At 36.4% G+C, this 23,961-nt stretch overlaps 3 protein-coding genes across 4 annotated transcripts; 2 read left to right on the top strand and 1 right to left on the bottom strand.

The window, feature by feature from the left end:
• Positions 1–254: 254 nt before the first annotated feature.
• LOC143451358 (MMS19 nucleotide excision repair protein homolog) lies at positions 255–5,631 on the bottom strand. Its single transcript, XM_076951843.1, has 6 exons — positions 3,270–5,631; positions 2,943–3,146; positions 2,344–2,559; positions 1,973–2,083; positions 1,710–1,805; positions 255–1,334 (listed from the first exon to the last, which is right to left on the bottom strand). The coding sequence occupies exons 1-6, from the start codon at positions 5,601–5,603 to the stop codon at positions 1,170–1,172; spliced, it is 3,126 nt and encodes a 1,041-aa protein (XP_076807958.1). The 5' UTR covers positions 5,604–5,631; the 3' UTR covers positions 255–1,169.
• A 1,576-nt stretch (positions 5,632–7,207) lies between these two features.
• On the top strand, positions 7,208–15,691 carry LOC143452669 (uncharacterized). Of its 2 annotated transcripts, none has more exons than XM_076953721.1 (18): positions 7,208–8,667; positions 9,029–9,218; positions 9,316–9,494; positions 9,603–9,801; positions 10,127–10,329; positions 10,501–10,762; positions 10,909–11,072; positions 11,183–11,274; positions 11,477–11,591; positions 11,746–11,882; positions 11,948–12,064; positions 12,178–12,323; positions 12,395–12,515; positions 12,725–12,914; positions 13,537–13,642; positions 14,466–14,551; positions 14,692–14,787; positions 15,480–15,691. In XM_076953721.1, exons 2-18 carry the CDS (start codon positions 9,062–9,064, stop codon positions 15,582–15,584), a joined length of 2,475 nt encoding a protein of 824 aa, XP_076809836.1. In that variant the 5' UTR covers positions 7,208–8,667; positions 9,029–9,061; the 3' UTR covers positions 15,585–15,691. The 2 variants fall into 2 exon arrangements, with proteins under 2 accessions (XP_076809836.1, XP_076809837.1); XM_076953722.1 differs by having other exon boundaries at positions 7,208–8,625.
• Positions 15,692–18,011: 2,320 nt separating this feature from the next.
• Positions 18,012–23,233, top strand: LOC143452271 (sodium/bile acid cotransporter 5-like). Its single transcript, XM_076953172.1, has 2 exons — positions 18,012–18,030; positions 19,533–23,233. Exon 2 carries the CDS (start codon positions 19,626–19,628, stop codon positions 21,021–21,023), a length of 1,398 nt encoding a protein of 465 aa, XP_076809287.1. The 5' UTR covers positions 18,012–18,030; positions 19,533–19,625; the 3' UTR covers positions 21,024–23,233.
• Positions 23,234–23,961: the final 728 nt, after the last annotated feature.

Consider the following 23,961-nt stretch of genomic DNA (forward strand, 5'->3'; position numbering starts at 1 on the left):
AGTGCCAACCTGTACTACTGGCAACTTGGAGTCTTGAAAGCTTCTTGATAGAATGGCGTTGCATCGGTGTTGAATCCTGCAATCTAACCGTAACTGTTGGGATAATTCATCATTTAAACGCGGGAGTTACTGAAAAGACTTGCTTGAAATGACCAAGTACTTGATCTGTAAACCCAACTAAAGCTAGCCGATGATTAAGACGTTTAAAAGTGTGAAGGCTAAGTATAAGCAATGAACGAACCATATACCCCACACCCAGTAGTAATAATATTTATTCCGAGTTATGCACTTAGTTTTTACACAACGCAACGTCTAAACATATGTGACAATGATTAATGGAGCAACAGCAATAGGAAAAACGTAAATTTTGTTTCCTGTTTCTGCAGCATGAACTGTTCCAGCAGAGTCCTTTGACTTTTTCACAAAACAAATATCATTTTAAAAGCAACCTATAAGAGCTAAATGCACCATCGCATTGCATATTACATGAAGACTATGTATTTATAACGTCGGTATCATACCTCAGTAAAATTTAATTACAAATCAAACGCATATTTTTTTTATGATATTATAAAAAACCTTTTGGGCGATCTTATACCAGCGGAAGCTTGTTAACGTAGTTTAAGTAACTTATCCAGTACAACTAAATTGCTTATATACAAAAATTTTTTATACCGACTTCAGGTTACGCACAAAAGCTTGTTGGTTTATTCTAGCTTCGAGCTACCACAGTATGCTGCTAACATGAGATTAGGATAGAATCACAACAACCTTAACATTGATTGAAAAGTGTACAACAATCACTCATTAAATTGTATCGGTTCCTTGTAAATACACAACACCGATTAACTAAGCCTGAATGCATGGGCAAGCGTTTGCACAATGGCAGAGAATAGCACAATTTGTCGATTTTCAAATCAAAGATTTCCCGGTCAATTATCATTACCCCAAGACATCTTACCAATAACACTTCACCAGGAGATCCATAACGTTGATTTGGCAACACTTCAAATCGTTGGTAGTATTCAACAGTTATACAGATCCGACTTGCTTTTAAACATAATCCACACCCAAAGAAATTCATACAAATTATGTCTGCAGTTCATTGGGAACAATTGGAAAGGATAATATGACAACAACAGTCCAACACATTTTCGCTTCTTTATTGTTTAAGTCCCAACCAAATACCATTCTGATCGTGCCTTAGCTGCTTCGCTTCTAACATCTCTTTTGTGATCATCAAGCACATATCGCAGTTCTTGTACCACCTTCTTTTTAATTGGGAGCAATATTGTTGTGGGAAGAAGGGTGCTGGCACCGATGCATTTTAAAGCCTGAGTGGCAAAGGACAAGCGTTTAATATATACACTAGCTGACTAGCCTATACGATATGTTGTGGAAAGTGGGTATGATGAACTATTAAGAACTCAGTGGACTAATGGAGGTGAATTTTTCTCCTCAAATTGAATTAATGCATGTCACATTACAACCACAATTACAGTAAATGATTTTATAATTTAAAATACAGTAAAAACCCGAGTAATTAGATAAAACTTGCTAATATTCAGAAAAATTTTTCGGATTGTTTTCAGAACTATGAAGATTCAAATTTGAACAAATTCTATTACAAGCAATATTCCCTCGCAATATATACCATAGGAATAAGTGAATATATGCTTTACTTGCAGGTGCACGATACTAACACTTACCTTTAACCTCACATCTAGGTTGGGTTTGAATCTGCTTAGCCTCAAGAAATCATTGATCAGCGAATCAATGTGTGCCTCCATTGGTGCGGCAGCATCCTGAAAAGTTTCGAGAATTTAGTAATTCTACATGCATTGTGCAAAATAGGATTTTTCAGTTTTACTTCCATAGCCATCGATACCAAGCTACCAGTTAGACAGCCTAAGATTTGTCATTTCTACATTGAAGTTGTTATAAGCATACAATTGTTGTTGAAATTTACAACCTCTATAAGATACAATAGAGCTGAAAGAACAGACTGCAACAAAATAGCGTCATCTGAGTGCAAGGCTTTGACTAAAAGTGGAGTTAGATGTGAAAACTGTTGAAGCAAAACCTGCGATATAAAATGGCCACATTTTGTTCAAATTAAGCAGTATTGGAATGTGCTAGTGTTAACAGTGCATTCACACAACATTTCAAACAACAAGTTAATGAAGTAATACTGACATTGCATTGCCATGGTGATAAATTATTTATACGTCTCTATTTTAAACCTTTTGCTGCTATAATAGAATATCATTTTCAGATACAACAGGCAACAAGGAATATAGTTTGGCAAAATTACTGCGAAAACAAAAAAAAACTATTAATTACCTGTTTTGGTAGGTGTAGAAGTAAATGAGACAACGCTGTCAAACAATGCGCCTGTTTGACAGACGGCAACACTTGCTCTAAATCGCCTGTTTGTGAAATTTCCATTGGGGTGTCTTTGGCAGAATGAAATCCTGCTACTAATTCGGGAATGATTAGTAGAAAGAAACGCTGCCTGTACATCAAGCGAACAACAGCATGTGAGGAGGGAGAGAGAACCTGTAAATTTAACTCAAGTAAATACAGATTTCAAAGTAGTTCCTTTGATAGTAAAAGAATACTGCAGTAGTTACATAAAAATGAGGTATTTTCATAAAAAACAAGCTATATTTAAATATATATGACACAAAATTAAAACAAGTAGCTAACAAATTTGTCGCAGTAAATACAATATTTCAACAAAGTTCATGGACGTTTTATTGTTTTGCAACTTATAGATAATTTTTACTTGGATGCAACTTTAATACAAACTAAATTAAGCATTTAAAAGTAGATTTCCTCCAGGTAAGAATTAGCACCAGCACTACACATCAGTCCCCAGAACTCAGCCAATGTAAACAATCATGTTAGGATTGATATTTCCTGTCAAATTAAATTTTCACCTCTTTCGAGTCGCGCATGATGATATCACAACCAGCAGCAGCAGTTTCGCCAATATCTGGATCGCCAAACAGACCGACTAGTTTCTGAATAAAGGCCTTTGTCATTTCATGATTGCACAATGCTAATGCTTTCGTGGTCCATATCAAGAGGGTTAGAACCTGAAGTTTTTTTCCCTTCGCCTTTCCAACACTGCAGTCAAGCACCTTTAAAACAGTTTGCTTGTAATTTCAGCTCAAGTAAATACAAAATAATTACAGATTATAATGAATGCTAATAATATAAAACCATCTGCAGGTTAAAAGAATGATCATTACTAAATGACTCACATCTTGCATGTATTTATCTGAAGATTTGTGGGCTCTGTTGACTAAACCTGCAAAAGTTTTTGCAGCTGCAACATACGTTGGTTGATCATCAGAATGCAAACATAAGTTAAGAAGTTTAGATTGAAAATCTTCGATATGTGGGATAGTTACGGATCTGTCCACTGCACACAGGGTTGCATGAAGAAAGCAAATCATTCTGGATTGCAATAAAGCAAACTTTGGATTAAATGGATCAAAATTTAACAGTTTCTCTTCTGAAATATCCAATTCAGCAATATTGCCATTAAGATAGATGTCAGTGAGTAATTTGACAATAAATTTTGCTGTCTTGCCTACTCTCAAGTTTTGAAAAATGTTCCTCAAAACGGCAGTAACAGCTTTTATAATAGGAAGAGAAATACAATCAATGGAAAAACCATTAACGGCTGTGCAACTGGCACAACATAGCTCAGGTACAGTTAATTGCACGCTTGTCTTTATGCAAATTTTGATAAGTGGAAGTGCAATGTTTATGACTAGATGGTCAGTATGGTCATCACCAGCAGTGGAGTTCTTACTGATTGTCTCAAGGCACCCAAGACACTCAAGTAGAAAACAGCAGTATGGCTGTTCAATTTTACACTTGAACAGGAAATCAACGACATAGGAAACAACATCCTGCAGGATGTCAAAGTGAGTAGATAAAGCAGACAAACATTCCAGTGTGTTTCGAACAATCTCTTTGGGATGATGCCAAAACTCTGTTTCTGGGATAAGTTTCGTTATTGTTGGCAACATGCATGCCTTCACAATCTTTGGATGTTTGGAGGATAAGTAACCTGAAGCTGATAAAAGCTCAAAACGCACTTTTGGGTCTGATTGTGACATCAGTGAAGAGAGAAGAACCGTAGCTAGATTGCGTAAATTCTCATCGGATAAAATATTAAGGCCTAATATTACTGCCAGTCCTGCCACCGCCGTACATTTTACTTGGACTGAACCTTCTTTTGACAAAACATCTTGAAAAGACTTCATAATAGCATCCTTGTGTGGAAGAACGGGATTATATGAGAATGTGAAATTGCTACAAACTGTTGCCATCTTGACAATGCAATCCATAATATTTGCAAAGTTAGATTTTGCCAACGGAGTTGAAGAGGCATCAACAGACATCTCACTGACCTGTTCAAGCAACAATGGAAAGACAGCTTTGCAAACAATGTCACAAGCTGTTTTTGAAGCTTTAGCACAGGCCATTATGATTCGCCATGACATCCATGTTAACTTGTCTCGAATGGGTTCTTTTAACCGTGTAAGACACTCTTCCAAAACTTCATTTAAAAATGAGTTTAAGTCCACCATTCTGTAACTCTGCCCCAAAACTGGCCATAGTGAGAGCGTCCTTACAAGTTCCGTTAATAAATCCAAAGCAGAATTTTCCACTTCTTCTGACACTGACTGCGTGATTTCCTGCTTTAATGTATTCCATATTGCTCCTAAATAAGGTTCAAGATCTATCTTTTTATACTGCGAAAGGCATTCAGAAAAAGTTAGGCAAGCATCCACTTTTGCGCTTTCGATATCGGAATCAAGTTTCTCCAACATAAGAGGAATACAGAATTGGGCAAACGCGTTTGTCGATGAAAGCACTCTCCTGAGTCCTAAAACCAAATCTTGATTTGTTATAGAAAATTTGCCTCCTGATGATGGATTGAAATCGATCGGAAAGTAACACGAAATTACGTCGAACAATTCCTCAGCCAAGTTTAAAAGGTCAATTCCAGTGCTTATGACATCATAAGCAAGTTGAAAAACAACCAATAAGTTTCTCGGATCTTGTTCACCATCTATTGCTTGAATAAAGTTATATAAAAAGTTTCTTCCAAGCGACAAAATAAGTGATTTGTGATTGCTCACAATGTTTGTTAATAAAAGGTACAAGCTAAGCCTTTCGGCTTGCAGACAAGACTGAACGTGAACCTCTTTGAAAATAGAATTTATTACAATCTTTGCTTCCCCTTCTGCTAAATTTGTAGATGCAGTGAGTTTAACAAGACCAGATAAAGCAGGTGGTTGCAATGTGTAATGGTCTTGTAAACGAGAACACAAAAATATGACCAGCGTTGCAAGTTCTTTCGTTGATAAACAAGTATCAGGAAGATTTTCCAAAATCTTGGTAAGCAACTTGCATCCTTTTACTCGTGCTTCTGTATCTGTGTTGGTAAGATGTGGCCCCAATTCTTCAACAAGGTTCAAAACCGTCAGTTTGCCTTCTTGCACTTGCAAACTTGCCTTTAAAATTTCATCATCATGATCATCTAGGTCATTCATAAACAATTTAACAAGTTCATCCATGGTTGATTCTGTAAAAGTTAAAAAATTATATTGGACCAGTTTTGTATTGGGTCAATCAATGAGGATGGAGGGCATGGACGTTTTCGACGTGACCTTGTGGTTATGGCCTATGGGTGAATAACCTGGGTCTAATGCAGATGTGCACAACCACGAGCCACATGATGCACCTGCATACCAGTATCATACTACTGAGTTTGACGAGCTTTGTGACATCATTTCTCTGAATGTGGTTGCACACTTCTGCATTTGAGCCAATCACCTGGCAACCCACACCTTATACAGAATACCCACAGTTACAGAATTAGGTTACAAGCACAACATCAGAAATTATATCGAGATATCTTGGGAATAGAATTTCCATGCTTTCAAGTTTCCACCAGTATAGGTATGCTTAACTGTCAGACTAGTATCGGTACTAGATCTATGGCTGATTAACATCAGAACCATAATAATCTGTTGTAATGTACTGCCGGTACTTGTTCTATTCTAATAGGAAAAAGTAACATGCTGCAGGTAAATTGCACGAATCGCGAAAATGTTCAGGCTGTCACGCGAAAATCTTTTATTGATCAAAAACACCGCATTTAGACTATTACATTGACAACCGGTGAATTGGCGTTACTGTAAACAACGGCGGTAAATAGGCTAGTGTAAAGATAAACAAATTTAACATTATAAAGTGTAACTTCAATCAAATAGTCATGCGCTATCACGAATTTCTTGAAATCTAAAATCACATAACAAAGTTCAAAGTTGCCGCAGGACGCAGGCGACCTAGGCTAGCCTGTCAGCTATGATTGTAGATAAATTGATTGACCCTATGGCTGCAGTTAAATGAAAACATCCTTGCGAATTTTCTGAAAAGGAAAATGTTCATTTGGAAGATAAGCGTATTAGTCTCTTTCCCAAGTTGAAATGCTACAAGGCAAAACTGACAAGCTGTTAATGAGTTAATCACCATCTGACGTTAGTCACGATCACATCGTGCAACCGCCAAGCTAAACCTACACGATAGGCCTAATAATGCAACGTTCCGAAAATTGAATTGCGCAACGATCTCACGCACCACAGCTTTTTCGCACGCACAGAAAGAACTGAATATTTTAAGCATTTTTGTACAACTACAGCAGTCTGTGATGACTTATCCATAGCAATAATTTTTCTTTAACAGGTATATGTGATCAGAATATGTAGAAGTATAGCAATGCCAATCCTAATAGTCGTTGCAATAAATTAGTATGAAAATATCCTTTCCAGTTAACGTTTTTAAGTCCACATTACACTTGCAAATATCAAATGACATAATTTTTACAATTGCAAAGTAAAATTCACAAATATGAAAGAAAAGAAAAGCGATAAAATGAAAGCAATTTTGCTCATAAGTATAATAAGCCTCGTGGTAGCTTTAATTTTGTGTGACATCACAATTTAGGTATTATCACGTGACTTACAGTGTCGTTCATGATGAAATTTCGAGGTTGAGACTGAGCTGAGAAGACGTGAGGCTAGAAATTTACTGAAGCTACTGATCAGAGACTACATGCAGTTCAGGCTTTTTTCGCATCTGGCGGTAACTTTTAATGTTTATAAACATCCACACGAGCAGCACGTAACAGTACATCAATGAAATCCGCGAACAAGCCTGATGATGACGTGGGGCTGTTGCCGGTCATGTTATCGATAGCCAACACATTAACAACATCACACTACCGTATCTCACCTACTGGCCTAGGTTTACCACGTAAATATAGTTCACCGGCGCTTGGAATTAACTTCACTTTGGTTTGTCTGACACCGACAGCTCAGTTTTGTGTTATCACAAATTCCATCTGTCCATAATGGGAAATTTGGCACCCCAACTGCACCCACGAGACTCATCAGTCTGCACGCTAACTTTTATATCTTCACGCCAATTTGTAATATACAAATAAGGCAAATTAGGTTGTTTAAGCACCAATTTATCATAATTAATAAACATAGACAAAATTTTGATTTCCACACACTCTGACACATGTCGTCAAAATGTGTTGGTAACTGTCCGGCTTAAGGAATTTATGCAAAAAGTGTTGGGAAAAAGTAAAATGTAACTTAGTCTGTAAGTTATCTTGTACTTAACTCTAAGGTAGCACCTTAATCTTGAAACTGGAGAGATTTCTTTCAAGGAGCTAGATAAATTCAAAACTGATATAATAACAGAAATTGTGTCACACCAATGTAAGAGTCAATAAAATCAAATATATATGTGCCATAATGGTAATTTTATGCCGGTAAATTGCCACATGAGATGACTTCTTGCAGCAGATAATTCCAGCGTATCATATAAACTTTTCAGTAGAATTAAACTTTTTGTATATTGTAACTGTTATCGACAAATTTTACTGGTTGCATGATTTTCACCCAATCAAGCTGCCCTTCCCAAACAATGTGTCGTTGAAACAATTCCTTCGAAAGTTGTTTTTATTTTTAAACTTAAAATGGAATAGATTTGGTGTCCGTTCTAAAATGTGAATGCAGCATCATTTTCATTAGCATTTTGTTGTTTGTTTTAAATCCCAGAGGCTTTGCCACTTTTTCCCATTCATGATTGTTTTTTTTCACTGTTAAGCAAGTGTCAGCACAAATCTTTTCCCAACATGGAATGATATGGTGTCTTAAGGAGTAAAGGGTATATACATCTTCAGGGTTAAAGTTTTGAACCCTTTCTGAATAACTGTCATTCCAATACTTTACTACTGTACACCAACAAGCCGACATAACATAACATCTTGATTCTTGATCTGTTTTATACTAATGATTTAACAATACAGTTGGTCAAACATCGCCTCATTTTGTAAAATGTCTTTCAGTGAAAAACATGTCATTCCTGCCAATGTTTTTGCAGTGTACTATACCATATATATATAATTTCTGTTTAAGCTTGATAACTTTACGACTACGAGTAATGTTTAAATATGTGTCTTGAGGAGAAGAGAGACTCTGCATAAAACATCATCTCCATGATAATTTTTTACTAGTTGCTCAGGTTACCAAGCTTTCTTGTGTATTCAGTAAAACAATTTTTAAGGTTAGTTTTTGTATATTCTTGCCAAAATTTGACACTGTCCACAATCACTAGAACTATGATACTTAGCAGGAACAAGTTCTGTTATTGCCTTATTCAATGGCACCCCATCGAAGTTGTCACTCCTCTGACTACTTGTATCAAACCCATGATGTGATCCTTTAATTGTTAGTTGTTGTACTGACCCAAGTCTTGCTTTGAAATCAGTGTATGGCAAATATATTTTATCTCTGTCTTGTATTGGCAAGTTATTAACTAACTAATACAAGGTAGGAAAAATGTGCATGTTTTGTCCTTTTCCCTTTGTTAGCATTATGTAGTTTATGTCATACTTGTAAGTAAATATGCAATTTATCCTCTTCAGATAAAAACCTTGATTAAAACATTAAAAATCAAAATGGATTTGATGAAAGAATCTTCTGATGATCCAAGTTTGGCAGTGGATGATTCACTGTTGGCACCATCAAGCTTAAATCTTTCCGATGATAATATCCTAAACCATAATCTGAAATCTATCTTACCATCTACCTTGTATGGAGTTGCAAACAGCATTGGTATGTTATGGTGTATTAATGTGCATTATAGCATATATTTTCAATTTAGATGCTGTGAATGTAATTAAACGTAATTTCACTTATTTACTTTGAACAGACTCATTAAAAACAGCCACTGCCAGTGCACGTGATTCCGCTCCAAGTAATAAAGAAGTTACTGAAGTCGCAGCAAATGTTCCCATTTATTTCTTGGCTACAAATAATGATGACATCACCCCGGAAACTGAATTCACTGTTGCAGTGGATCAAAGTGCATCATTGCATTTAGCACAACAGGTGCTCGACTACACGTAAAATGCTTAAAATGCTAAAACGATCTGTGTATGTATATATGTTACATGTTTATGCATAGTATCTAACTGCTGAAAAATATTTTCTTTATAGGACCTTAAAGATCTTTCATCTGGATCCCATATGTTCAAAGGTCGAGATGCTACCGTTGCAGCATTCTCAAATGACGTAGAAGTGCCGTTTACATACTATGCAAATATCTCAGCACAGAATTCTGCTACCGTTTCGGCCGTTGATAAAATCAAGTTGGCCACTAACCCAAATGTTACATTGCAAAGTGACATCATCCAAGGTGAGTTGACCCAATTGTTGTTGATCTTGTACTTTTGTTAAGTGTCCTTTGCTTTGGGATATAAGTGTTTCTGTTCTTGGTGGCAGTAATATGTTCTGTATTGTATAATATGCTTGGATTCTGTGCATGACAGCAACGCAGTTGCCATTAGTTACTGTTTACATCATGTTTATTCATATTATTGGATTTTTGCTACTATGCTTGTGCTGCCTTAAGCAAGATCACTGCTGTGCAATTTTTATTAAATTAAAGCTGTCTTGACATGCCAATTTGATGGTTTTTTAGTTAAAGTTTCTACTCTATGTATGTTTTGCTGGATGGATAGACTGTACAGCCCCAAATGAACTTTCAGAAGAAATGATTCGGAGCTTTGTTGTCGGAGGAAATATACCAAGTCAGAAGGAGTCACGCACGGCTGAACGAACAGCTAAACCTTCTAAACAAGAAGCCCACATGGTTACTGTTATTACCAATGAAGTTGAAGAAACACAAACTTATGCTGGAGAAAATAATGATAAGCAGCAAATTGTATGATTACTACATTAATGACTCAAAAAGTTCTTTGTTTATTAAAACTTTCACAGTCTTTTAGTACTGGTAGGAACGGCCATATGTGAGTTTTCATTTGATTTTTAAGTAAGAAATGTGCATGTGCATTTGTGGTGTTTACAAAGTTGTTTGTCTTGCATTATGGTTTAGATTATTCTCACTGAAAGTGACAACGAACACTATGATATCGACAATTTATTAACCGAATCCGAGCCAATGCAATGCCCCACGATGGAATTTCGCGACTCTTCTGCTGGTCCCACAGAAATCACTTTGGACGATTTCAGCAATGCCAATGACGGTAAAATCACAGTGACACTGGTTGCGGATAATCCACCCACAAATCCCATACATTGCCAGGATGGTGATATAATTTATCACAGCACTGATACTCAGTCTTATCCAGAGACAAGTAAGGAATGATTGGTGACAATATTTCAGTTCTGACAACTTACTGTTTTTCACATTCTAACTATAGTTTCATAAAATTACAAATGTTTATTGATGTGTTTTTTTATGGTTGTAATTTGAAAGCTTTTACCGGAACCTCTTCATTAGGACTTCTTACTGCTGAGGAGATTCTGCAAAGGCAACCAGAGTTGCACATGGACTTCCAAGTGGAAGCTGAAATTTCATCTCTGGATGGTGTGATTTTAAGTCGAGAAATAACAACTCAGACGCAGCCACTGCAAAAACGAAAACCCTCAAAAAGAAAATCTAAGGTGGCTTTGTTCGACTGGTTTTATGAGTAATTTTTTAAGTCAAATTTGTGATTTTGCACCTATGAGTTAATTATCTTTTCCGTGATAATTTCTCCTTGTTTGTCGTGTAGGATTTTTCAGCTGAATTTGAGATGCTTCTGGCAAACAATGCCAAAAGAAAGCGGACTGGTGAGTCTGCTGCTGAACTTCACAAATGCCCCAAGTATGGACTGTGTTGAACATAATTAAAAACATGAATACATTTAACTGCAGTAACTATTCTTGGTAATATCATTATATTGATGTTATGTTATGTTATGTCATCATTATATCATATCATATCATTATCATATGTATGATCATGAAATCAAATGAATTGAGAGTAACTTAAGATCTAAAATATTGGACATCTTAAATTTTTACAGATGTCATATAAAGTTGCTAGACGCTGAAACATTGGAAGTTCACATGAAGTGTCATACCACTGAAAAATTTTATAAATGCTTTGAGTGCAACTTTACTCACAAACAATGGATCAAAGTATTAAAATGCTTCTTTTGATGTACTGATATTCTCTGTTAATGTAGATAAACTTTTTGCAGATTTCATGCATACAAAAAGCATATGTGCATCACCTACAAATTTAAAATTTCTATTGCTGTTTGCACATTCGTTACTTTTCCTGCCTTTACAGATGTACAACCACCTTTTTTCTCATGGCATATCGAAACCATTCAAATGCAATATGTGTCCATTTTCTTGCGTTAACAAAAGTGACTTGACAACACACTTATTTGTTCATAGCACGACGAAGGAATGGCAGTGCCCAAAGTAAATTACACCCTGTTTGTTTACCTTTTGTATATGTATAATTTGTAATTTTCCGTACCGTGTAGATGTCAGAGATCATTCAAACATCGTCGGAATATGGTTGCGCATGAACGCACATGTCAAGGGTTAGACGAAAGTGGAAAACCAAAGAAGGCTGAGGCACCAGAAGAATGTATATGCAAGTAGGACCGCAGTTTGATTTCCAATGTAGTTTATATCCCTTTTAAAATGGTTGTTAGCTTTAAGGATAAAGCCAAGATTCATATCTTGTTATGTTGTATATTGTATCTGTCAGGATATGCAAAAAGAAGCTGTCAAACAAAAGAAATCTGGATAAACATTTGGAAATCCACATGGACGTTAAGCCATTTGTCTGCGATCTTTGTGGCCACTCTACAAGATTAAAAGAGTCCCTTATTATGCATAAACGGCTGCACACTGGTACACAATACTGCCCTGACTTGCTATTTTAATTACTTAACAAAAAGTTAACCAAATGCTACTTAACGCAGGTGAAAAGCCTTTCAAATGTGATCAATGTGATTACTCGACGCCAGACAAATCATCTTTGCGTCGACACAAACGTAGACATACCAATGAGAAGCCATACTGCTGCACTCAGTGTGACTACAAGTTAGTTATGGAATGCTGAAACAAACTTTTTTTAATGAAGTTTTCTTCACAACAAAAACGAACAGAGTTTCGACCACAAAAAAAAAAAAAAAGCCAGAATAATTTGTGTTGGTTATATTAAAAGTTTGAAAAGTCAATGAAAAACGCAAAACTCTAATGCATCAAGCAAACAACAAATTATAACTAAAGATAAAAAATATTTTGAACAGGGCGATTCAAAAGCATTGTCTTGAAACCCATATACGTCGCAAGCATACCGGAGAGCAATTTGTTTGTGGTTTGTGCCATTACGTCACTTTTGATCGCTATGGATTAAACCAACATTTCAAGCAGCATCAATTTGAGACCGTAAATGATGAAGCTGGTATAGTAACCTCAGTCATGCCCTTACAAATTAATGTAAGTTGGAGATGTTTACAATCAGTGTTATTATATATGAAGCTCTCCTTTATTTGTAGATATGATTATCATACTATTTTCTTGGGGTAACCAGAAAAAGTTAAAACATAAAATAACAAAATGGAATGTACGAAAAAGAATTCTCCAAATGGAAAAAACCAAACCAGGAAATGGTAACAAATAAAAAGTGAAACATATATATCCCATCATCGATTCAGATTGCATTTCTATTGTTGTGATCCTATTGACTTGTCGCCAGTGTATCTGAAACTTAATTGCGATCATTATGCCTATATTGCAGACCGTTTTGTTACCCAGCATCGCTAGAATTTTGTTTAATACAGTGGTTTTATGTCAAGTATAAAAATTCTTGGTGTACCATTTATACTAGTAGATAAAAGTATTCAATAGCACATAAAATATAAAAAAGTATTCAATAGCACAAGGTTTCTGAGAAAATTCGTAGCTATGCGATGAAAATGCAGCTTAAAATCAGGTCTCTTGAATTTTATTTTGATATTTTCAACGTTCCCTTTGTGTGCATATATACACACTTAAGTTTAGTTTCTTATTTGGCACCAAAATTTGTCCGATTTTTAAAACCAGTGACTTTCTACTACAGACATCGCAAGACAAGACAGGGGAAAATAGTCAAGATAATATCATTGCTGCAAGTGTACAACTAAATGGTGCTTCTAAGCTGAAACAACCAACTGATGTTCCAACTAGTAAGCAGATGGTTTACTTTCCAATTTCAATTCAACTGAACCAATCAGTCTGAATTTAGAACTGTTTACTTATGTGTGACTCATGTACAGTCGACTCCGCTTAATTCGGACACTTTGGTTCCGCTCACTTTTGGCCGAATTAAGCGGAGAAACGGCTTTGTCCGAATTAAGCGGAAAATCAATTGTTCGTTTTATGGTCATGCATAAAGGCAGAAAACGCATTTAAATACTGTACTGTTGCGTAATAAATGAATTGCAGCTGCGCTATACTGCAGTAATTGGCATTGATCGCATAAAACGTCTTCGTTTACTTTAGTAAGCAATTTCACTTTTTGTGCTAAACTTTTCTGTACCATTCTGTCCTACAAGATGGACGCAATTGTACCGAAGTAAAAGCGACTATGAAGCTGGCATGGCCTTATATGAGTTCATTGTCGATTGTTACTGCATGAATCGTCATTGTTTCACCATAATCACTCATAATGCAATTGCATCTTGTGTTAAAACGAAGGAAGTACTGTTTATTGTGTAACTAATAACTAATAACCTAAGGATGGAATTGCGAACCTGTGTCCGAATTAAGCAGAGAATTGTCCAAATTAACGGGAGTTTTTTTTACGTTCAATTTTTACTGTTGTTCCGTTCCCGATCATTTTGGCCGAATAAAGCGGTTGTCCGGGTTATCCGGTGTCCGAATTAAGCGGATTCGACTGTATATCAAACTGCCCTGAAAAGAATTTATGTCCTCATAGTTAGTTTACTATCAGCTTGCAGGGTCAGTACAAAGACAGTTCTGTTATTCTGTGTTCACAATTTTTTACAGCTTGGACAGTTGGTGTGCCTTTACCCACCAATCCGCTAAAAAGTGGTATTGAAGAAGTTACCTACCAGCAGATTTCAACAGAAGCAGTAAGTTGCATTTTTGGATGAACTAGCCGCTGTGTAAATGCATTTGAATTTTACCATGAAAAAGTAGTAGATATGCTTAACAGGTCATATCCAAGTATATTATGAAATCATTCCATCATGAAATACATTTTTAAATTCAGCAGGAAACCGTTCAGCAAACTGTCGAAGGGTTGGATGCGGTTGTGGGCGCCCTCTTGCAGCAAATACAGGAGCCGGGTGACTTAGTGTTTCTCCAGGTTGGTCTTGCATCGAAATTAATTTCAGTTTTTCCTTAAAAGAGTTAGCATGTAATTAATATTTTTACTCGAGTTTTATGGAGTGGGATGTTATAGTTCAGGGGTGTCCAACCTTTTTCACCAAAGGGCAACATGCGATTTATGAATGATTGCGCGGGCCACTTGATTGTTTACTGCTAGTTTCTAATTAAGACCCACGCACCAAAATTCTAATGTTAGAAATATGTATCATCCTCTTTTACAATTATAAGAACAATAAACATACCAAGTTTTAGTAAATTCAACAAAGTTTTTACTATACGTCGACATTTTAATGTGAAGTTTGGCACTGTTTTTCTCTAACAAGTTTGGCAATATTCGGTGAGATGGACGATGTAGCAATGCCAAGCGAGTTTTCTATATGGCTGTCAAAAATTAGTAAAAAAAAAATTTATGCCAATTTCTCGGAATGTAAGTTCGCCATAAATTACGTAGGCGATTCAGTTGATAATATAAGTCATTTCGACAAATACCGCGCGGGCCACGGGTTAGACACCCCTGTTATAGTTGATATGTTTAATATGTAAAACGTTTGTTTAAACTGGTGTGTTTTTTCATGCTTCAGTTTTGTAAAATTAGCCTTTGCATTATCAAAATCAGTTGCTGTACTTAACCTTACGATGCTAAAATCACTGGTTTTCTTACTTTGTAAGGATGGCGACATTGTTATAAAGAAGACTGATGGCAGGATATTAATCATACAACAGCAGAATGAAGGAGATGAAACTGAGAACAATGCTGTTGTACTGCAGTCTTGATGTTAGTATACAACCGTTTCACTATTTGCTATCATTATTATCACTGTGAAATTTTTTATCGTGCTGCTCTTGCAGAAAATTATGACAAATATACCGATTAAAAAGCATATATGTCCACTGAATCACCAATCGTTTAGTTTAATCTGGCACTGTGATCATGTTCCAATGTGTTGCTTGGAGATAGAACAGCACACGGATTTAATTAAGCATAACGATGTTTGTAAGATGATGATGACACTGTATTTTCTATAAATTGACAATTTTAAGACATGCGGCATTTCTAGGAAGAAGTAGTTCTATGGCATTCAAATAATTTATTTACATTCCACTAAACTCAGTTAACAACAAAAATGCAATAACCTAGTCATAGAAAGCAGCAAGATAACGATTCTCTTCGTATCGAAGTTTACCATACTTCTTATCAAAAGGGTCAGGCCATCTCCATGGATATGGTTTGTGGAAGCGTTTTGAAGCAGCCTTGCCTTGTTGAATTTGATTATGCCTTGGATGAGTACTGCATACCACAGCCAGTTGATTATTTACTCTTGTAAATTTGCAATCCCTACAGCGTCTGTGCACGCCAACAATATGTTTCATTCCACGCACAGGAGATACTATGCTTGGCAGAGAAGAGAATTCCTTTAATGCTGATAGTGTTTGTTTCGGCAAATCGTTTTGAAACCTTGTATTGGCAAGACTGTATCGAATATAACTTTGAGTGCACATGGAAGAACATCGCCGAAAGGATAAGCCAAATAACAAGATTCTACTTTGCAAAAATGACATTTTCTGACACTTAGGTTTGAGACCTGCACCAAACAACAATTTTCATATATTTACTAAGCTGCTGAGTTAAGAGTAAAGCACAAAATTAACTTAAATTAAATCCTGCGTTTTATTGTGCTGTAACAATGCTTTATGGGCATGGTAGCAATATTTTATTGAATTATAACTATAACGGTTAGTATTGTAACTTTCGTTCAGCCCAGTTCATGATAAACAATGCCATGAAAAAAAACAAACCAAGCGCACACCTGGACAAGAAATCTAACAAAAATGTCTGTGGAATAGTTTTCTATGCCAAAGGGTTTCCCCCTAAGTTAAGTTTCTAAGCATAGACATCGTTTAAATAAAAAACGATCAACGGATAAATTAGAACCGTAGATACACTTTGCAGCTCAAATGATTACTGCATAGCGGCATGCGTGGGTGGGCAGTACCGCGGTACTATATATAATGAATAAGTGAAGACACTGTTATAAGTTAGGATACTCATAAGTGAAAGTGATCTTCATTTTGATGACAAATCCCGACGTGTTTCAATCCTTGTGGCCGTTGCTGCAAGTTCTTCATTCTGGTGAAAACATCCGACGTGCTTCAATGTGGCTGGTACTGCTAACTCGTCACCTGCACTCACGACAGTTTCTATTACGTTAACGACTCAACGTTCGTCTCCTCTTGAATTTCTTGCATCGTGCTCAATTAAGCGTGGATACTGCTCAACGGGCAATCGTATGTTTATATGAGTTTCCTTACCTGACCTCGGGATCTCGATGCATCATTGGAATAAATGCTCCACACGTGCGAAAAAGTGCTATGGCAATCATATTCACTGCGACAACAACTTTATCTTTTGATACCACCAATGTACAGATCTCGACAAACTCGCTCTCGCTCAAACGTTACTCCTTGCATCCATTCCTCTCAGCCCTTACCCTGCAACTCCTTGCAATGATGTGGGCTCTCTTCGACACCATCGGGTTTATCTGATCTTCTCCGCACCATTTGCAGTAAGCCATTCGCGCATGGCGACACCAACATGTATAAGTAATTCATAATTTATTCATGACAGTAGGCAAAAACATATCTTTTAGTATACTATGATAGCACAAATAACTGTAGCGGTACCTTCGGTTCTTTTAGAAAAAAATACCAAACCCCTGTACCGAATTATTTTTTTTTTCAAAAAATGTAAGTCGGTCCTGGTACCCGGTACTTTTAAAGTGATTACTGCAAGGTTTTGAGAAATATATGTTTTTCAAAATTTCATTTTAATTCAACCTTAATGCCAATTTTAGAGCTTTTTTTGTAATCTACAAATATCTAATAAACTCGCAAGAAGTGCGAAAAAACTCTAAAAGTGATGGTGACGGACCTGGACAAAATTTTTTAGGCTAGTTCGCCAGGCTGAGTGGCTAGTGCTTGCGTTCGGGTATATCATTTACCGCTACTTTGCGGTTGGGAGATTCGTGATGCGTTTCTTTTCGCATAGTTTAGAAAAAAGCACTGCTGGTTCTCAATTTGCCTTTGCTGCCGTTGCGGGTATGATTGTAGCAATATGGGTAGAGTGCAGGTATTGATTCGAGTTAGAAAAAGTGATTTGGTTACAACCCTGGCCTAAGTGGGTCTCTTGTACTTTTGTACTCCGACTTGAAGGCGTTATGAGGTAACATAAAAGAAATTATGATTTAATAATTCCTGATATGAGAGTGCAAATGTAAAAGAGATCCGCCTAATTACGCCTAACTTATCTTAATTGCATTTAAATCAATTGAGTCTCAGTTTCTTCCCTACTGGAAAGTTTTATATTATGTGATACCCTGGATTTCTCCTGCGCAGAATCGCCGTTTTGTCCTACATTCTATAATCTATATTATGAGCATTACGTTGTCGTGGGCCAAAATTTGGCATTACATTTATTGACGCACTGAAGCAAACTTTCCAGTAGTAAATTACTTCACAATGAAAAGTGTTTTCAAACTCCTTTGTTAGTGTGGTTCAGTTTCCTAAAGCAGTAGCTTAGGCTTGTAGGCCCTATATCTATAGGACTATATACCTGTAATTGTTTTTAACATGCTCTTGATATGGTATTCCTCTTATCAGATTGTTTTTATTTGTTAACGACATGGGCTAGTTAGTAACAGACTTACAGCAGTACAGCATGACAACAAACTGACAAAGAAATAACATTAAGCATTTAGTTATGAAAGTAAGCAAATTTTGGGTCTAATATACAAATGCACAACCAGATGACATCACAGTTGAGTAGCTGGGGTCTATTATACAAAGGCATCCTGTGGTTGTGCTCTTGTATACTACACCTCAAATTTTCTGAACTCTGTTTACCATCATTTTGTTTTATTTTAACAATAGCCTATTGTAAATACTATGCATGGTGTTTAAAAGGCAGACTGCAGAGTAAGGCAGTTTTTTCTGAGATCTCAGGCGTGCAAAACCAAAATTCTGGTGTACAAGGGGTAGCCGGCCTAACTGAAAAGTTTGGCAGTTTTTGATGAAAATTCGTGCGTGCAAAGATGCAAATTTTGGCGTAATGTCGTGCACTGAAGCCTCAAGTCCTTGTTTATTTGTCATAAATTGTTGTTTAAACAACCAACTTTTCTTTGTTTATTATAAATCGGCGTGAAGCTAAAAAATTTGGCATGCACATTGATGAATATCCTGCGTGCAGCTTCCGCACTGAAAAATGTTTCATTTCGTGTTACCCAGCACACCATCTTACATTTCACATTTCCTTGCTGTCCACCGGGGCAATTGTCTTTGCCAACCGGCAATCTTGTTGAAAACAGCCATGTCCTGCAAACTGGCCAGCGGGCACCTGTAACTATTTAACTAATGTAACAAGCTTCAAATAACTCCAAGTTAACCGGTCTTTTAAGCTTTGAGTTGAACTTCCACTACTTTGGGTGTTGCTAATTCATTCAAATAATAATGAAGCTAGTTTAAAATGTCTATAATTGTATGTATATATGATTTCATGCATTTCATTGTTTATGATATATATATATATTATATATAACATATTGCACAGCACAAGCATTGCATATTGTTATTGTGATATGATGATACCACTATATTTTTAGACTAATTACTTGTGAAGTTATATAAATAGGTATTTCATAGGCTAAATTTTCCTTGTATGCTTGACAGGTTTTGCTTGTGTGATACCTGTTGTGTGTAGCTTGCACCTTCACTGTTTTATTAAGGCAACTTCCAGCCACTGTTTCGAGCAATTGTTACGCAATGGAATTTATATCAAGAACAGTTGCACTCGGGATTATGTTAAGCTTAGTATTAGCTGGTGTGGAAACAACAAGTGTAGAAAATTCAAGTGTTGAACATCCAGAAGTATTAAAACTACAACATCCGCTGCTGCCTGATATTAAACTTTTTGAGTATGAATCTTCAAATTATACCATTGACTGTAAGAAACTTAACTTAACAAGTGATGACCAAATTCTTGTAGTGTCAAACAATGTGAAAATTGGTGGATTACTATTGGAAAATAGTTCTTTACCAATTGGACAAGTACGTTACAACTGTGAAGAAGATTTAATCACTTTAGATGTTAAAGCTGGAAGGCTAGGATTGACACTATTCAATGTTTTTGTCACCGACAATTCTGAAACTGTTCGGAATTTTACAATATCTGTTAAAACTCTTCGGAAAATGACTGTGTTTGACAAAGTAGCCTTTTTCGTTCTTGGTCCTTTAATTTTGTTCAACAAATGTGCATTCGGGGCAAAGATTGAACTCGAAGTTCTGCAGAGAGTTGTAACTCAACCAATCGAACTTTCTTTGTGTTTAATCACCCAGTTTATTTTTATGCCATTGGTTGCAGTGTTCCTCAGTTTTGTGTGCAACCTTAATGAAGTCATGGCACTGGCCTTGCTGGTCGCGGCTGCTTGTCCAGGTGGCGGTGGCGGGTATGTGTTCAGTTTTCTGGTTGATGGTGACATAACGTTGGCTATTACAGCCAGTCTTGTGTCAACCCTTGTTGCCATAGTAGCCATGCCAAGTGTCATAGGAATTTATACACTCACGGCACATGTACCAAACGAAATCAGGATTCCTTATTTGGATATTTTACTTATGTTACTGGCCATTGCCACCCCAATATCATTTGGTATGCTCGTTAGAAAGAAATGGCCAGACAGGGCTAAAACATTAATCAAAGTTATACGACCATTAAGTTTGTTTTTGATTGTTGCTGGACTTCTTGTCGTTCTTTCAACATCACAGTATGTAATGTACGGGCCGAAAATTGGGTTTTTACTTGCTCCATTGATACCATTAAGTGGATTTATCATTGCAACCGGTTTGGCTCGATGCTTGTCAGTAAACTGGCCTTTAAGTAAAGCTGTAGGTCTTGAAAGCGGCCTGAAAAACACATTTCTTGGCGTTGCCGTGATAGAGCTTTCATTCCCACAACCGGAAGCAGACTTGGCTTCGATTTTGATTATCATGGTAACAATCGGACAAGTTGTAGTCTCGATGATTTGGTATTTCCTTTATCTCGTGAAACAATGCTTTGCACAACCCAAGAAAATGCAACAGACAAAATACATCAAGGTGGATCACAACACAGATGAAAGTGACGTGGACGCCCTTGAAACAGAATTTTTTTTAAACCAGAAATGAAGCAATGTTAACATCAGTAACATGTTTTGCTTACTAGATATATTCATTGGAGCTCCAATTATTGACAAGCCAAGAGTTTCATATTACTCTGTCACTGAGAAGAATCATGTGTCTGTCACCTGGTAACTGTGTTGCCAAGGATTGCCACACGCTGATTGATGATGATTTTGTACCAACTTTGAATGCACTTATGCTATCGTTACTTCTCTTGCCTATATATCTCAGTGAGCACAGTGACCTGTTACAGTGTCATGTGGTTTGACAATTTACGCAATGCCTGCTTTTTCTCAAAATGTATATGGTTTTATTCTCCCATTGGTTTTGGGGCATTTTCAGGTTACCATTGCTGTTATTTATCCGGACGCTGATATTAATTCCCTCAGCAAAATAATAACATCACCAGAACAATTCATAAAGACTGGAATAGGGCTAGTATTACCAAATGGAATGATAACAAAAATGTATTGAGTTAACAATAGACGATTTGTACCTTCACTTTTTTTGTGTATATATAATTATTCAGGTTATTTGAATTTGAAACAATTTCAGTGATGAAATTATCCTGGTGTTGCTGTAAAAATATCTCCCCATTTGAAATGTTAATGAACTGCTCCTGTAATTGTTTATTGTAGATGTTGTAAACTAATGTAAAGTTTAATGTTTTTTTTGTTTTTAATGATGTCCATCACTGTTACGTGCTTGTGCTTATAGGGAGTTTTTTGAAAATATGCATCAGTGACTTTGTGTTCCAGTAGCTTTTTTATTTTTTTCCAGAATAATGTCTTATGTTTGTATACTAAAAAAAAAACAGCATGAAAGATAAATAAGTTATCTTAAATGCATTGCACTCGCTAAGATCTGTTCTAAACAAAGCAATAAAAGAGCAATTTTCAGTGCACATGAACTTGACTGTTTCAAACTTGGTCTGTGTTTTTTGTTAAGTGCCCTTAGCAAAACCAACAATCATCTAAAAATACATTTAAATACAAGCCGGCAAAATTGAAGCCAAATTAACTCACAGTTTTACCTACACGTTTAAATCACACATTTTGGAATTTTTGCCCTACCATACTAGCTTGTGTTGTGTATGGTATACACATTTTTATATTTTTGTTTGGAGTAAAATTTTGTATATTTGTTGTTATTTATGAAATACTCTATAAACCGTTTAGTAATGTTTCAACATAACTGTAATACAGTACATGCTTCTCCGCACATTTATTGGAGACAGATTGCATACTTGGCAAAAATATATCACACATACAGTGTGTTTTTCTACTGATAAGTTTGAAAGTTTTTATTCCTCGTGAATAAAAGTAATGATAATTATTCTTGCTGGTATAACACATACCGCCTTAGGGTTGTTTCTGAATTTTTTTTGCTTTTGTTTACCAAGTAGCACAGTTATTGTTCTTATAACGTCGTAGACGAACATAGTACAATGTAATAACGCTTTTATGTCGTGGTTTGGACTTCCCCAGTATTTGTATATGTCAGATATGCGCTAAAAACAGTTTGCACTATCAGCAATTTCCGTTTGGAAGTGTGGTGTACTGTATATGTGTTGAACTAGCAATGCAGTCTTTTGAATATTGCCTGTCTTTGTTCTCTTTCTTAGTTTTTACGACCAGACATAACGTTTATTGACTAAAGATTCTCTGAACACGGTACAGGCAACAGGCATTTACAAGAAAAATACCTTCACGGTTTAAAATCCCGTAACAATCGCTTGTAAAATGTTGTACAGTATTACCCCGTCAGGTAGAGCTTGGCGAGGGTAGGACATGTCGTGTTTACGAGCATACCATTAAACTAAGCGCTTTTTTCCACCAATGTGCTAATACCGATACCAGAACCGTTAACCGTATAACACCAAGGCCATAAACTGTCGCATTGCATTATTCATACTCATATATTGCCACTATATAGTACACCGTGGTCTCGTGCGTCAGTAAATTAACACACAGATGTATTTGTTACGTCATGTCGTTTATTTGCGTTCAGTCACATTTCGAACGTGTTTTCAAGCTTTGAAGTGTTTGTTCGTTCAATCAAACGCTGTATTATTCCGGTACCAGTATATCTTATGTTGGAGCTAAGCTCGTTTTTATTATGCTACTAACACATTACATCTATCAGCTGCTGCGTTCCTTGCTGCACATTTTAGATCGTTATTAAGTGATGTAATAAATACTTCCGTTTTCAGTCAACTTTTTGCGCTGTTTGTCAAGTAAATCCAAGAAAGCGTGATTGGTATTAATCTTTCACAGGAAACTTTAGCTGTCAATTCGAGATAATTAATGAAATATATACAGCAACCTTACGGTACATAAGTAAACATTACGGTTTCAGCATTTTTCTGTATCAGCTAGCACCCAGGACGATTAAACCAAAGACTTTTGAAACCATGGACTATTCAACATACCGGGGCCGTTCGTGGGTTGAATCGACCGGGAACCGCCAGCATTATGATAGTTCATTTGTAACACGCATATTCAGAGCTCAGTTTTGTGACCAAACGCAATGTCACAGTTTTAAGACATCGTGGTCGATGATATCACGTGCGCTTGTGACAACTGTTAAAACTTACGTTGCGAAAGTCATCAGTCATCACATCACGTAGGTAGGGGAAACCCAGATAGGCTTATGCGCGAAACCGAAAAAGGACGACCAAAGAAACAAGTACTGTAGGCTACTGTAAGTTACGTAAGCCTACAGCAAGCACATTGTTAAAATTGTGTTTCACTACTCTACATAGCCTACTTGCTTTTTATACAAATTTGATGACATCATTTCCGATGCTTTTTCATTGCGTCTCAGAAATGTAACAATTACCACATTTGTGCAGATTAATCAAGTGAGATGCTTTGTTGGGTCGGTCCAGCATGGACAACCTTTCCTCTTACGTAGAGTACGTTTATGGCATTGCTCACAAATG

The sequence above is a fragment of the Clavelina lepadiformis genome, chromosome 4, assembly GCF_947623445.1.
Source record: "Clavelina lepadiformis chromosome 4, kaClaLepa1.1, whole genome shotgun sequence".
Classification (NCBI taxonomy): Eukaryota; Metazoa; Chordata; class Ascidiacea; order Aplousobranchia; family Clavelinidae; genus Clavelina; species Clavelina lepadiformis.

Excerpts from the sequence above, each read along its gene's own strand:
- LOC143452271 (XM_076953172.1), top strand. The coding sequence starts at position 19,626 with ATGGAATTTATATCAAGAACAGTTGCACTCGGGATTATGTTAAGCTTA.
- LOC143451358 (XM_076951843.1), bottom strand. The coding sequence starts at position 5,603 with ATGGATGAACTTGTTAAATTGTTTATGAATGACCTAGATGATCATGAT. Across the intron at positions 2,560-2,942 it reads TCATGCGCGACTCGAAAGAG|GTTCTCTCTCCCTCCTCACA; the intron begins GTGAAAATTTAA and ends TTAAATTTACAG. Across the intron at positions 1,806-1,972 it reads CTCTATTGTATCTTATAGAG|GATGCTGCCGCACCAATGGA; the intron begins GTTGTAAATTTC and ends GAAACTTTTCAG.
- LOC143452669 (XM_076953721.1), top strand. The coding sequence starts at position 9,062 with ATGGATTTGATGAAAGAATCTTCTGATGATCCAAGTTTGGCAGTGGAT. Across the intron at positions 9,495-9,602 it reads CATTGCATTTAGCACAACAG|GACCTTAAAGATCTTTCATC; the intron begins GTGCTCGACTAC and ends TTTTCTTTATAG. Across the intron at positions 11,883-11,947 it reads AAGGAATGGCAGTGCCCAAA|ATGTCAGAGATCATTCAAAC; the intron begins GTAAATTACACC and ends CGTACCGTGTAG.